Source organism: Choloepus didactylus, chromosome 21 (assembly GCF_015220235.1).
Source record: "Choloepus didactylus isolate mChoDid1 chromosome 21, mChoDid1.pri, whole genome shotgun sequence".
NCBI lineage: Eukaryota > Metazoa > Chordata > Mammalia > Pilosa > Megalonychidae > Choloepus > Choloepus didactylus.
The window spans coordinates 48,809,860-48,823,068 of record NC_051327.1 but is presented as its reverse complement, the minus strand read 5'-3'; the positions used below and the strand labels follow the sequence as shown (position 1 = coordinate 48,823,068).

The 13,209-nt window shown below is 52.7% G+C and overlaps 1 protein-coding gene across 1 annotated transcript in view; it reads left to right on the top strand.

Annotated features, from left to right (window-relative positions):
* IL21R (interleukin 21 receptor) overlaps positions 1-13,209 on the top strand; it is a 38,399-nt gene that overhangs the window by 21,633 nt on the left and 3,557 nt on the right. Inside the window, exons 3-8 of the mRNA XM_037814771.1 lie at positions 2,921-3,023; positions 4,957-5,156; positions 9,132-9,286; positions 10,336-10,513; positions 10,980-11,097; positions 11,991-12,075. Of these exons, the coding sequence (XP_037670699.1) occupies positions 2,921-3,023; positions 4,957-5,156; positions 9,132-9,286; positions 10,336-10,513; positions 10,980-11,097; positions 11,991-12,075 (839 nt within the window). The remainder of the gene's footprint in view (positions 1-2,920; positions 3,024-4,956; positions 5,157-9,131; positions 9,287-10,335; positions 10,514-10,979; positions 11,098-11,990; positions 12,076-13,209) is intronic.

Sequence of the window (13,209 nt, the reverse complement as noted above, 5' to 3'; positions counted from 1 at the left end):
CACTGGCCTTGTGGACCCCAGGCCATGGCTAGAGGCCCTGGGGCCAGAGTCTGTGGCATCTGTCCACTAGACCAACATGGGTCAAAGAGCCAGCTCTCCGTCAGCTAGAGCCCATCCAACCGGGGAGTGCCATGACCCAGACATGGTATCTGTGACTCCCAACAGGACCCAGCCCCCGGGCTTGGGACTTCACGTCTCTCTGTATGTCCCGTGCCCTCTGCCCGGGATGGCTCCCACCCCCCAGAGTGAGGCCATCCTGCCCTTGGTCTAGCTTCAGTCTTTCCTTATGTAATGACTCTCCCTAGAGATGGCTTTTCAACAATCACGGGACCCTCTGCAGGTGCTGAGTGTTCCCAGGGGTGGGGGTGGAGACAAAAGGAGCCATGGTCTTAGAAGGCAGCCTCTGGAGGAGCAGAAGATGGTACAGCCAGAGGGAGAAATGTTAGAGACCAAAGCCGGAGAGACCAGGAGAAAGGTCCAGAATCCGGCTGAGGGATCTCCAGGAGGGCTTCCCAGAGGAGGCACTGTGGGGAGGTGGGATGCAGCCTGCAGGCTCGAATGGAGGCTGGACTCGGGGCTGGGGGGCACTCAGCTGCCGTGCCAGTGACTCATCAGCATTTCTCTCTGGGTTTTACCATAATACCCAACACCTCAAACAGCTCCTTCAGGAAACAGATGTCTGGCACCTTTATTTTCCCTTTTTGAGTGGCCAGCACCCCTGCCTTGGCTCTAGGAGGCCCTGGGGCTGGCCACCCTGGCTCCACACACCCCAGGGAACAAATAATAGGCCCCTGCTGTATACTGAGCACTGAGCCGCATCTCATTCCATTCTCCTGACCTCTCCCCCACAGTCCATGCTGCCAATTTGCCCACTATTCAGTCAAGGAAACTGAGGCTCAGAGAGGATACAGGACACGTCCTCGGTGACACAACCGGGCAATGGCAGAGCTGGATGGGTCTCCAAATCTGCCTGGTTCCCGTGGTCTTAACCACCTAGCTTCGTGGCTATTTACTGAGTGAATGTAGGCCACGCAAACGCCTCCACATCCAGGGGGATGGGGGCTTGGGGGTCAGCATCACCAGCCTATGAAGAGGACGAGGAGTGGTTTTGAGTAACGTGTCCATGGTCACAGGGCTAGGAAACTGCACCTCCCCTTTGCATGGCCTCTTGCTGCCCCCCGAAACCTTTCCTGACGCCTGGGGTGATGGCCCTGGGGAGCGCTCCCTGGTGGTTGGGGTGCCGACTGGGCTTTTGACTCCCTTTGGTCCTTGTTGCCTCCTTCACGTCACCTCAGGGGTGCTGCCCCTCCCCAAGGTTTTGTCCTGAGTTTGAGGACAAACCCTGTCCCTTGGTGCCTGTGAGCCCAAATGAGAATGGCGGCTCCGCTCCAAGTTCCTGGAGCCCCGAGGGAGAACAAGCAGGTTTTAAACTCAGAGGAGATGTAGCCCCACGGTGGCTCCTGAGACCCTGGGTTTGGGTCCTGCTAAAAGCAGCTCTGCTTATCCCACAAAGTACATCAACTAGCCACTGACAGGCCCTGAGTGCCTCCCCAAAGAAAGTCCCCACCAGGAGCAGGATCTGTTCCATGACTCAGGCTCCTCAATGCTGGCTGTCTGGAGAACTGTGTTGAGAAGGATTCTGAGGCCTCCCCAGAGAGAGAGTGCAGTGATCCATTAGCAATGCCTGTCGAAGCGCAGCCCTGCCCAAGGGAAACGGGAGGCGGGGCCTGGCCCCTCAGCCAGTGTTCTCATCTGTAAAACAGGGTGAAGGTCGGACTAAAGGATCTGCAAGATGTTTCCAGACACAGTGTTCTGGGTTCTGAATCCAGGTTCTGACCTCAAACAAGACCCAGGAGTTGGAAACTCCACCCCCATGGGTCTTCATTAGTCTGGGAAAAATAAGAAAAAACAGCCTTAAGTTAATCCACTAAAAAGGGGGAATACCCTTTCTAGAATCTAGAGGGATAAAATAATAACTTTGGTACTTGATCTTACAAAATAAAATGAAAAATCATTGTTTCTTTTACAATCTTTTAACAAAAATTAGATTACAATTGCACCTGTATACCTTTATTTTTAGAACAAAGAGTGAAGCAATTAATGTTAACAGGGTTGGAGGAGATTAAAACTTCTAATAAAGTTGCCTGATTGGGCAATATAACTTTTAATACTTCTTTCTTTTCTTTCTTTTCCTCCCCCCTTCCCTTCCCTTCCCTTCCCTTCCCTTCCCTTCCCCTCCCTCCCTCCTTCCCTCCCTCCCTCCTTCCCTCCCTTTCTCTCTCTCTTTTTCTCCCTCCCTTTCTTTCTGCCAGTAGGCTAATAGAGACATGCTGTGAAATTATCCCACAGCTTCTCCATTTCCTCAAGTTTCTCTACTCCCTGGGGGCTCTTTTTGCCTCCCTGAGGGTTGCTGTTGTGTCTGTACAGGCAGCTCCTCCCTGTAGGGATGTGAGACATTTGCAGCCTCGCTTTCATTGACTTCATAACAGCCTGACCCTCTTGCTCAGTAGGTGGCTCCCCACAGCCCTCAGTTGTCCCTGCTTTGTGGGGTGTTCCAGACAATGGGGTGTGCTAGACTGGCCAGGAGAGGCGCTGCCCTGGTGGCTGGAGATGGGGGCGTAGGAGGACTGCAGAGGGGGACCCAGCGGAGTTTATGACATTTCACATTGGATGGTCTTGTCCCTATAACCAGACTTGAAACTTTGGGGCTCAAAGAAGGAATTCCCAGATGGTGGGGACCCCCCACCCCAGGCCTTCATCTTAGGAGCCCCTGGGTGCCCCGGATTCATGCCAGGCCCTGGGATCCTCACTCCCACTCATTCTCCACCCCTTGAGGGAGTGGGGGTGGGGACCTCACCCCTGAGCCCTGCTGTCCATGGCCAGCCCCCCACCCAGGCCTCTCTCTCCCCCTACCCTCCAGCCTGGGGCTGCCTGGACCTCGTCTGCTACACTGACTACCTGCAGACGATCACCTGCACGCTGGAGATGTGGGCCCTCCATCCCCGCCCGCTCGCCCTCACCTGGTAAGTGGCAGCAGCGCCACTCGAGGTGCCCAGCTCTGAGATGGAGAAGAAGCAAGGGGGTCTGGGGTGGGGTAGGAAACACGAAGCCACAGACAGAGTTGGACCTACTCTGTGCTGGGCAGGTGGTTTAGCAATAAAAAGAAGAGCCACCACTTCCCGGGAGCTTGCTCAGCAATCTCAGCGGCAGCATTTTGTTTCACCTGGAAAAGACTCTTTGAGCTGGGGGTCATTGTCCTTGTCGGACAGATCTCCACACAGGGCACAGGGACAGGCCAGGAGCTGCTCTGTCCAACTCCAGAGCCCCAGTCTCACCCATACAGGCTTGATCCTGATTCTGAGACCCCAGGTGGGCCAGAAGCCACTGCCCACCCCCCCACCCCACTCACATGACATTTTTGAGTCCTTACTCTGTGCTCACATGAATGGGTCACATGAACTATCACTTCTCATAATAATCCAGCAAGAGGACTCATTCCCCCTATTTTACAGATAAGGAAAGTGAGGCTCAGAGAGGTTAAGCAACTTGCCCAAGGTCACACAGCCAGTGAACGAAAGTCAGGATTCGAACCCAGAAGATTCTGACTCCAAAATCCACAGGCATGTGCAGCTCAGGAAAAAGAATAGCTGGATTTCATTCCATTGTCCATTCATTCATTCATTTCTCACTCAAAAAACAGTTATGAAGCTCCTGTGAGGACACTGCTATGGACACTGGGGATTCAGCAGAGCCCAGGACCACCAAGGTCCCAAACCTGGAGCTGACACATCGTGGTGGGAGAGGGGCTGGGAGAGACAGATGATAAACATGCAAACGTGAAGCGGGATCTTTTCGGGGAATGATGAGTGCTGTACAGAAAAGGACACAGTTTCACAGGCTAGAGAGGTGTGACGTGGAGACAGTCGGTGACAGCCGGGAGTCCAGGGTAGGCTAGTCAGGATGAGAAGGAGGCAGCCAGTGATCTGGGAAAGGGCAGAGGGCCCTGCAAGTGCCAAGACCCTGAGAGGGGAGAGCTGGTGGGAGTCAGAACGAGAGAGAGTAACAAGGTGGAGAGGTGGACAGGGGCTGGATTTCATTGTATGGGTGGTGAGAAGCCACAGGGAGGGTTTTAGGCAAAGGAGCAACAGGGAGTTTTTAAAATTCCCTCTGGCTGCTGTGTGAGAGGGATGAATTGCAGGGAGGGCGGGTGAGGCAGGACACCAGCCAGGCAGCTGTTACAGTGGTGCAGGCCAGTGGCTAGGGGAGGATTTATGAGCATTTATTCAGTAGAAGTTTCTATTTCAGCTAATATTTAACAGAGAACCAAGATCACACATGCACTGGACACACCCACACTATCCCTGAAGGGTAGTCATGTTCAGAGCATGTGGGTAGTAGGGAAATAAATATCTGGTGAACTCCTACACATTCTTCAAAACCCATCATTTTTTGCCCAAAGAGAGCAAAAGAGTTGGAGCATTTCCCCCAACCCCATCCCACCTGCTGCCCTGGAAGTTCCCCCAGAGCGGGGAATGGAGTTTTTATCTCGACACTTAGCACAGGCACCTATTAGGTATTCTGAGGGTGTTGGAGGGAGGGAGGGAGAAAGGAAAGGAAGCCTGAAGTGCTTAGGGCCCTTCCTGTAGGACAGCGATCCAATTGATGGAACTGACATGGGCAGATTTTGGCTTAGTCAGAGCAAGAATGGCCTCAAATTTCCAGACTTAAGAGCTGCTGCCCTGCATGAGGTAGTGAGTTGCTGGTCTCTTAGAGGCATGCAAGCTGAGCCTGGATGCCATCATCAGGGATGCTGCTGGAGGGGCATGGGGGTGGGTACCTGCCCTGGGAAAGGGTTGGTTGGACCAGGTGACCCTCCACCCCACCTCAAATCCCTCCCAGCCCCGAGGTGTTGGGTTTCTGTCCACTTGGCCAGGACCTGCCATTCTAACCTTGCAGGCAAGACCCATATGGAGAACTGGAGGACAAGGTCACCTCCTGCAGCCTCCACTGGTCCACCCACAACGCCACGCACACAAGGTACACATGCCACATGGACGTGTCTCACTTCATGGCTGATGACATTTTCACCGTCAACATGACAGACCAGTCTGGCAACCACTCCCAAGAGTGTGGCAGCTTTGTCCTGGCTGATAGCAGTGAGTACCCCTTGCACCTTAGAACTGAGGAGAACTCAGGGGTGAGGGGTGGGAGGGGGTGGGCCCTGCCCTCCCCTCCCTCTGATTCAGCTCTTTCTTCTCCATCAAAATGTACCTGGCCTATGCCTTCATCACTCTTTGAGTTCTGCTCTTTGCTGTCCAGGCAACAGATAGCTGATGGGATGCACTACTTTTTACTATGGTGTGATGGGTTGATGTTAGTTTTGGGCTTTAACCCAAGAAGAGGAAGTGAGGTATGGAAAGGAGCTGGGCTGGGACCCAGGACTTCTGGGCTTCAGTTTTGGCTCAGAGCCTGCTCATCTGTGAGATCTTGGACAAGAAACACCCACTTCTGAGGCTGTTTCCCCATTTGCAGAGTGAAGGCGTTTTTCACCCTGACCCTCTGGAATTCTGACCCCTTCCAACAGGAAGACGCTGAGTCACAAGAAAGAACCTGCCTGAATTTCTCCCCCCTCATTAGCCCCAGTGAGCCTAAAATTTTCCCTCCAGGCAGGAGTAGGGTGAGGGTCCAAGGGGCAGAAGGGGTCTGGCAGTGGAAGCAGTTGTACCTGTGTGACCAGAACCAGGACAGGGCAGGGGAAGGGTTTGTCTTCTTGTGTGTGTCTATGTGTCCAAAAATGGGGTGTCCAGGGGGGAATGAGAGAGGCCCATGCTCAGAGGCATGCAATCACGAACTGCAGAGTCCTGCCCTGAACTTGTGGGTAGGAAAATAAATATCTGGTGAACTCCTATACATTCTTCAAAACCCATCATTTTTGCCCAAAGGGAGCAAAAGAGCCAGAGCACTTTTCCCAACCCCATCCAACCTGCTTTCCTGGTGAAGGGCCATCTCTGGGACAGGGGGTTAAGAAGATGTCTGTGACTCACACTCTGGAGGATCCAGATTTGCACCACTTGTTTAGTGTCACATCACACAGGATGTGAGTGCAGCTTCACACGTCCACCCAGACATGCACTGACACACACTCACAGGCACACAGACCCAGAGTTCACCCACATGCAAACATACATACAGACTCATCAACACACCCTCAGACAGAGTCACAGATGCCCCTGACCACCACGGCGGGGACCAGGACACCCACGTTCTCATGCACACACACCCTCACTCACCGCTGTGCAGATCTACAAGCGCAGAATTCACCGACACATGCATGCCCTGTCCAGCAGGTGGCGCCCTCCCACTCTCGGAGTGAGCTGGGGCAGGAGCAGGCGCAGTGGCAGGGCCACAGCCTGGCAGAGCAGAGAAGGGGCCCCTCTGCTGACACTCCCCCTTGTAGGGGATCCATCCCCCTGCCAGGATCTGAGACCAGGTGCTGGCCCAGCTGAGGCAGGAAGTGGTTTTCTGCTATCTCCTGGGTCCTGGGCCCCACTGGGCTGAGCAGCCCCCTTCCAAGGCCCCAGGATCCACAAACATCCCCTGAGAGTCACAGGGTGGTTCCCAGTTACCCACCATCTCCCAGAGACACCAGCTGGAGGCCCAGCCACACAGCCGGCAGCTGGGAACTAGGCCTCAGCTCACCCTGGGGGAGAGAGAAGAGGGTCAGGAATTATTCCAGTCCAAAGGGAACCTCATGGAAATACAACAACCCTTTGTTCAGTGCAGCATCCTTCTCCCACCTTGGGCCATGATCAGAACCCTTGGAGTATTTCAGAATCATAAGCAGAATTTGCCTTGGGCTGGTCGTCTTGCTACAAGGGCTGAACCCTGAAGGAGATCAGCCAACAAAAAGCCAATTTGCAGAGACTGTGAAAGATGGGCTTTTGTTGGTTTGTTTTTTGTTAGCTCCTCGTACTCAAGGAAAACCCTGTCATATCACTATCTGAATGCAAATTTAAGGAACAGACAGAGCAGGGACTAAATCCCAGGGTTAACACTTTAAAATATTAAATATGCAGTGTGCAACAAAAGATTACAAGGCAAACGAAGACACAGGGAATGATGGCCCATCCAAAGGAACAAGATATAAATCCAGAAGCCATCAACAAAGAAGACCAGGCCTTGGACATACTAGATAAAGACTTTTTAAAAAATGGTCCTCAATATACTCAAGGAGATAAAGAACAACACAGAGAAAGAATTGAAAGGATATCAGGAGAGCAAGGAAGGCACAATTTGAAAATCTCAGAATCACAGACAGGTTCAGAGTTCCTTGTTGGAGCCTTTGAAGGCTTCATTTGTTAATTTAGCAGGTATTTGCTGAGTGCTGACTGTGTGCCAAGCTCTGTGCTAAGAGCCGTGGGCACAGTATTGAAGCAGGCAGACAAAACCCCTGTCCCCAAGGAGCTGAGATCCCAGCGTGGGAGGCCCATTGTAAGATGTACAGAATATTCAATGGTGGCAAAAACAAAGTGGAGAAGGAAGGGCAGGGATGTGTGTTTTCTCTCTCTCACTAGTAGAATACTTGTCATTTTGGCCCCCTGAAGTTATCCCCTTTTGCCATTTAGCTGGATCTCCATGAATTTTAAGCCCCATGTATTAGGAACTGGTACTTTTTTCTATAGTTAAAACATTAAAGAAAAAATTTTTAGAGCAGTTGTAGATTCACAGAAAAATCATGCAGAAAGTACAAAGTTTCCATTAACCCACCGCACACATACACACACAGTTTTTCCTATTATTAACATTTTGTATTAGTGTGGTACATTTGTTTAAAATGATGAACTAATACTATTATAATTATATTACTAACTAAAGTCCATAGTTTACATTAGGGCTCATTCTTTGTGTTGTACAGTTCTGCGAGATTTAAAAAAAAAATTATTATGGTAATATATATGCAACCCAAAATTTCCCATTTTAGCCACTTTCAATAACACAATTTAGAGGAATGAACTACATTCACCAAGTGGTGCTAGCACCATCCATTACCAAAATTTTCCATTACCCCAGCAGAAACTCTGTACCGGTTATACATTAACTCCTCATGTCCCATCCCCACCCAGCCCCTGGTAACCTGTATTCTAATTTCTGACTCTATGAATTTGCATATTCTAGTTATTTCATATAAGTGAGATCATATACTATTTGCCTTTCGAGTCTGGCTTTTTTCACTCAGCGTAATGGCTTCAAGATTCACCCATGTTGTAGCACATACCAGAACTTCACTCCTTTTTACAGCTGAATAATATTCCATTGTGTGTATAGAACACGTTTTGTTGAACCATTCATCCATTGGGAACTGGTACCATTTTACAGGAGAGGAAGTTAAGGCACATAAAACGCTGTGTCCCTGCTCAGGCTCATGAAACAGATTTGGGATGGAGCAAGAGTGGAACTCCAGGCTCTTGACCGTTGACTATGGGGCACCCAGAAAGGCTTGGTGGCATGGACCCAGATCTAGGTTTCCCTGTGTGCCAGCCAGGAGGCCCTGGACAGGTGGCTTTGGCTGTCAGAAGACGTTATCAGATGGGAATGATCAAGCCAAGCTCACAGGATCTCTGTAGGCTGTCAGTGAGATGCACACATGTCAGCCTGCCCCTTGCAGTGTGGGGCCGGCATTCGGGAAAAGGGCAGCTTTCATCATTTGCACTAATGCTAATTATAGTCTTTTGATGATTCTGGGAAGCAGGGGTTAAAATAAAATTATGCAATGATTTAGAACAGAAATTAGTTGATCTGGCCAACATGTTGCTTAGAAAGTATTTGGATAAGAAGCAAGTTTAAAACTGGCCTGGCCTTGGGGGGTGGGGCTGTGTCGTGACTCTATTTCTTTTTGCTTTCCTGCAATCCCCGAACCCACTTCACCCATTGCTGTTCCCTGCCTGCCCCTGACTTTGCACCCCCAACCCAGTCTAAATCTTTCATTTCATGAATAACAGAGGCCAGAGAGAGGGTGAGAAACCCCAACTGCATACGCGATGGGTACCCCATGGGGAGCTTCTTACTGTCACCAAATCTTCCTCAGCTCCTACAAAATCTCATCCCATTTTATCTTTCTTTTTTCCCCTAAGTCAAGCCGTCTCCCCCTTTCAATGTGACCGTGACCTTCTCAGGACATTATAACATCTCCTGGAGCTCCGATTACGACGACCCCGCTTTCTACGCGCTGAAGGGCAAGCTCCAATATGAGCTGCAGTACAGGAACCGGGGAGACCCCTGGGCCCTGGTAAGGAATGCAGAGTGTCCGGCCGCCCCCCTTCAGGAGAAGGGAGGGGTGGGGGCAGGGGTGCGGGAGCATCCGGGTGGGAGATGGGGGGTGGAACTCCAGAGATGGGAGAGCTTGGTCATTCCTGGCCAAGAGCGGACTCCAGGGACACACCAAGGCATGGAGCTCTCCCTTGCTGCAGGCTTGTATTTGGTGCTGCCCTCTCCCCACTTCCCCTTGGGGCAGGAGACCCCCATAGTATTTTCTCCTTTGGGTCCCTGTTCCCTCCCTGACCAGCATGCCAAAGAGGAAGGGGTGGTGCTACTCCAGGTTCTACCTCGAGTCTCACACAATCACAATAGAGGAAGTTTCCAGAAATGACTGGTGCCATCTGGAACCTTCCTACTTGCTTAGAATGGTCACAGTTGAAGGGTCACCATAGTATCAATAATTAAGAAGATCCACTGTTGGAGGGCCCATTGTTTCAAAGGTGAAGGCTTCTAGTGGTGTCCTTTGTTTAGGGTGCCCACTGCCGGAAAGGTCCAGAATGGCCTGTTATTTAGAACCTTCACAGCAAAAAAATTCTAGAAATATCCATCATTTAGAATGATCCCAGTTGAAGAGTTTTGTAAACACTGTTGCTTAGAACGGCCCCAGTGGGAGACTTCCGGAAGTGTCTGTTCCTCAGCTGTCTAAAGCCAAAGGCTTCCAGAAATGTCCACTCTTGAAGAAATACAAAAGCATCCTGTCATTTAGAATGCTTCCAGTTAAAGATTTCCCGAGTGTCCATTACCTTTCCTGGAACGTTCCCAGACCCAGCAGAGAGAGGCTCCTGCTAGGACTGAGCGGATGAGGTGGGCTCAGGGGGAGACAGAACAAAGCACTGTACCCCAGGCAAGGAGCAGGTGGTCCCGGGATAACCTGGCGTTGCCCCCATGTGAGCGGCCAGAACTCGGGCACGGGCCTGATTCCTGCAAGAAGGGTAAAACGTTGCAGGAGAAGCTGGCCTCTTGGAGCTGGGCAGCTGGAAGCAGAGCCCGGACCCAACTCACCCTTCCCGTGTGCCTCAGGGTCCGGGGAGAAAGCAGATCTCGGTGGACTCGAGAAGTGTCTCCTTGCTTCCCTTGGAGTTCCGGAGAGGCTCGAGCTACGAGGTGCAGGTACGGGCAGGGCCCCAGCCCGGCTCCTCCTTCCAGGGAACCTGGAGTGAGTGGAGTGAACCAGCCATCTTCCAGACCCAGCCAGCGGGTAGGTGTGAAGCTGGGGTGCACACCCCACTCCTGGTACCAAACCTTGTCTCTGTCCTTCCACCCCAGCCCTGCGATTTCAGGCCAGTCCAGGAGCACTTGGCTCCGTTGTTCAGCCCCAGTGGTAGCTGTTTGACATTTTGGGAGCCCCTACTTGCTGAGCCTTGCATTGGGTGCAAGGTGTTTCTCCTGCTAGGGCCTTCGATCCCCCTAATAACTCTGTAAAAGGGAGGACCGTTATCCCTGTTTTGCAGATGAGGAGACTGAGGGTCAGAGAGTTAAAGTCGCTCGCCTGGAGTGGGGTTGGGAGGGAGATTTGAACCCAGGTCCATCTCCTTTCAGAGGTTGCTAGCAGCCTTTCCCCTCCCTTCCTCTCCACCCTTAGACCCGTCCCCCCACCACACACACCCCACATGGCCTCTGGTAGAAGGTGGTTTGGTCCAGTGCTTTCTTTACTTCTGTCCCAGAGATAATAGGAGAGGCCAAAGGCTGGCACCTGTACCTGCTGTTCCTTGTGCTTCTCCCGCTTCTTGTTGTACCCCCCATCCTGGTCTTCTTGGACCTGAAGATCCACCTGCCTTGGAGGTGAGCTGGGGGACCAAGGAGGTGGGAAGGGACGCTGGGAGCAGAGCCTGTCACCAGCACAGGGAAGAGGGCAAGCGACGGTGACAATGAGCAGCTCACAGTTATCATGTGCTGGACCCTCCCGAAGGGAAGCAGGCTCAGAGACAGGGTCGAGGAACTTGCTCGAAGCCACACAGCCTCAAAGTGGGGGAGGGGGGATTCGAACCCTGTGCTCTTAACAAGGGCTCGGCTTGGATCTTATCCAGGGAATTTTAAGCTCTGGGGCCCAAGGGCCACCAGAAGCCACCAAGTAGGGGTGATAATCCACCCCCACCCCATCCCTTCTGCTTTCACCAGAGAGGTTTTGCTTCTGTTGGTTTTACATTTTGGGGTTCTGCTGGGCCGTGTCAAATGAGAGAAAAGGGGCCAAAGGCTAAAAATAAAATGTAAAGCCCCCTGGCCCCATCCAGCCCTGCCCACCAAGGGCAGAGTGGCAGCTGCCGTTGGCTGAGCCCTCGCTCGGGGGCAAGCACTGGGCAGGAAGCTCCTTGTATGTGGGCGACTCGTGTCCACCTTCATCCAGAGACGAGACCCAGGCCGAGGCGCCAACGCCAGGGCAGAGTCTGCTACCAATGTAACACATGGCCTGGGTGCTCTGTCCCCCTCCTGCCCCGTGGTGTCGGCACCTTGCCCAGCCCCAGCTGTAGGTGGGGAAGTTGAGGCTCAGAAGGGGCAGACAAGCCCTTGAACTTCGTGCACCTTCAGGGACTGTGAAGCTGAATCATTGATCCCATTTTACAGATGTGGAGACTGAGGCCTGGGAAGGGGTCCCTTGCCAGAGGGAGGCAGGGAGGGCTGAGAGGGAGGCTCCTGGGCAACGTGGGGGGCCTCACCCCAGCTCTCTGTCCTTCTAGGCCATGGAAGAAAGTGTGGGTGCAGGTGCCCAGCCCCGAGCGGTTTTTCCAGCCCCTGTACGTGGGCCACAGCGGAGACTTCAAGGCAAGTGCCTCTTGCCTGCTACCCTTCGAGATGCCCCTCCAGGCTGCTTACCCTTTCTGGGACCCCATCTCCGCCCTTGACACCCAGGCCCACCCTGCAGGCCCATCTGCAAAGTGCTGTGAATAATCCCTGTGGGGCAGAATTGGCCTCATTTCCCAGCCTGAGGAGCCAAAGTGGGGAGCTTGTGGAAGGAGCAAGCCTATCACCCCCATTCCTCTCCCAGAGCCGCAAACCAGCCTCCTGAGTCTTCCTCAGATGAGAAGGAGAGGGTTCTGGGAAGGGTAGGACCCCTCTGGCAAAGCCCAGCACCCCCCTTCCCAGCCCCAGCCCCCGCCACCACCCTCCAGTGCCCACTGATCGCACGTCACCCACAAAGCAGTGGCAGAGGGAGCGCAGCGGAGAGGATGTGGTGACGAGGGGTGGGAGGGGCAGCTGCAGCTGGAAGTCGGGCATTGTAGCCGCCACGCCTTGATCAGCCCCTGCTGCATGCCCGGCACTGTGTTAAGCTCGCTCCAGCCTCCCCTAGTTTTGTCCTCAGAGCAGCCCCCACGATGAGCACGCCATCTTCCCCAGTGTACCGATGAAGAGATCGAGGGTCAGACAGGACTTAGGGGGGCATGGGGGACCCACCCTCCACCTTTTGCTCTTTCCTCGGCACCTTCCCTGAAGTTCAAACATCACATTTATATTGTAATTTTACATACACTCATATAGTGTTTGCTTGGTGCCAGGCACAGTTCTAGGCACCATTCTCCTACATTAACTCATTTATCCCTCTCACCAACCCTACGGGGTGAGGACTATTACTAGGCCCATTTTACAGATGAGAAAATTGAGGCCCAGAGAGGGTAAGTAATTGTCCTGAGGCCACACAGCAGAGAAGTGGCTTCGAATCAGTGGTGGTGCCATATCAATGCATCCTGAGATGAGCTTTGTGTGGCGCCAACCCTGGGATATCCTGGATCTCAGGGCTTTGCCTCTGCCAATTGGATGGAGACTCTCACATCTGTCAGGCTAACATCCTTGGAGGCTAAAGGCCTTGGCCTCAGTCATTCCCCACCATTGCCCATGTCCTCTATCCACAGAGTTTACATCTCCAAGTGACTGCCCATTCATTCATTGATTCATTCATTT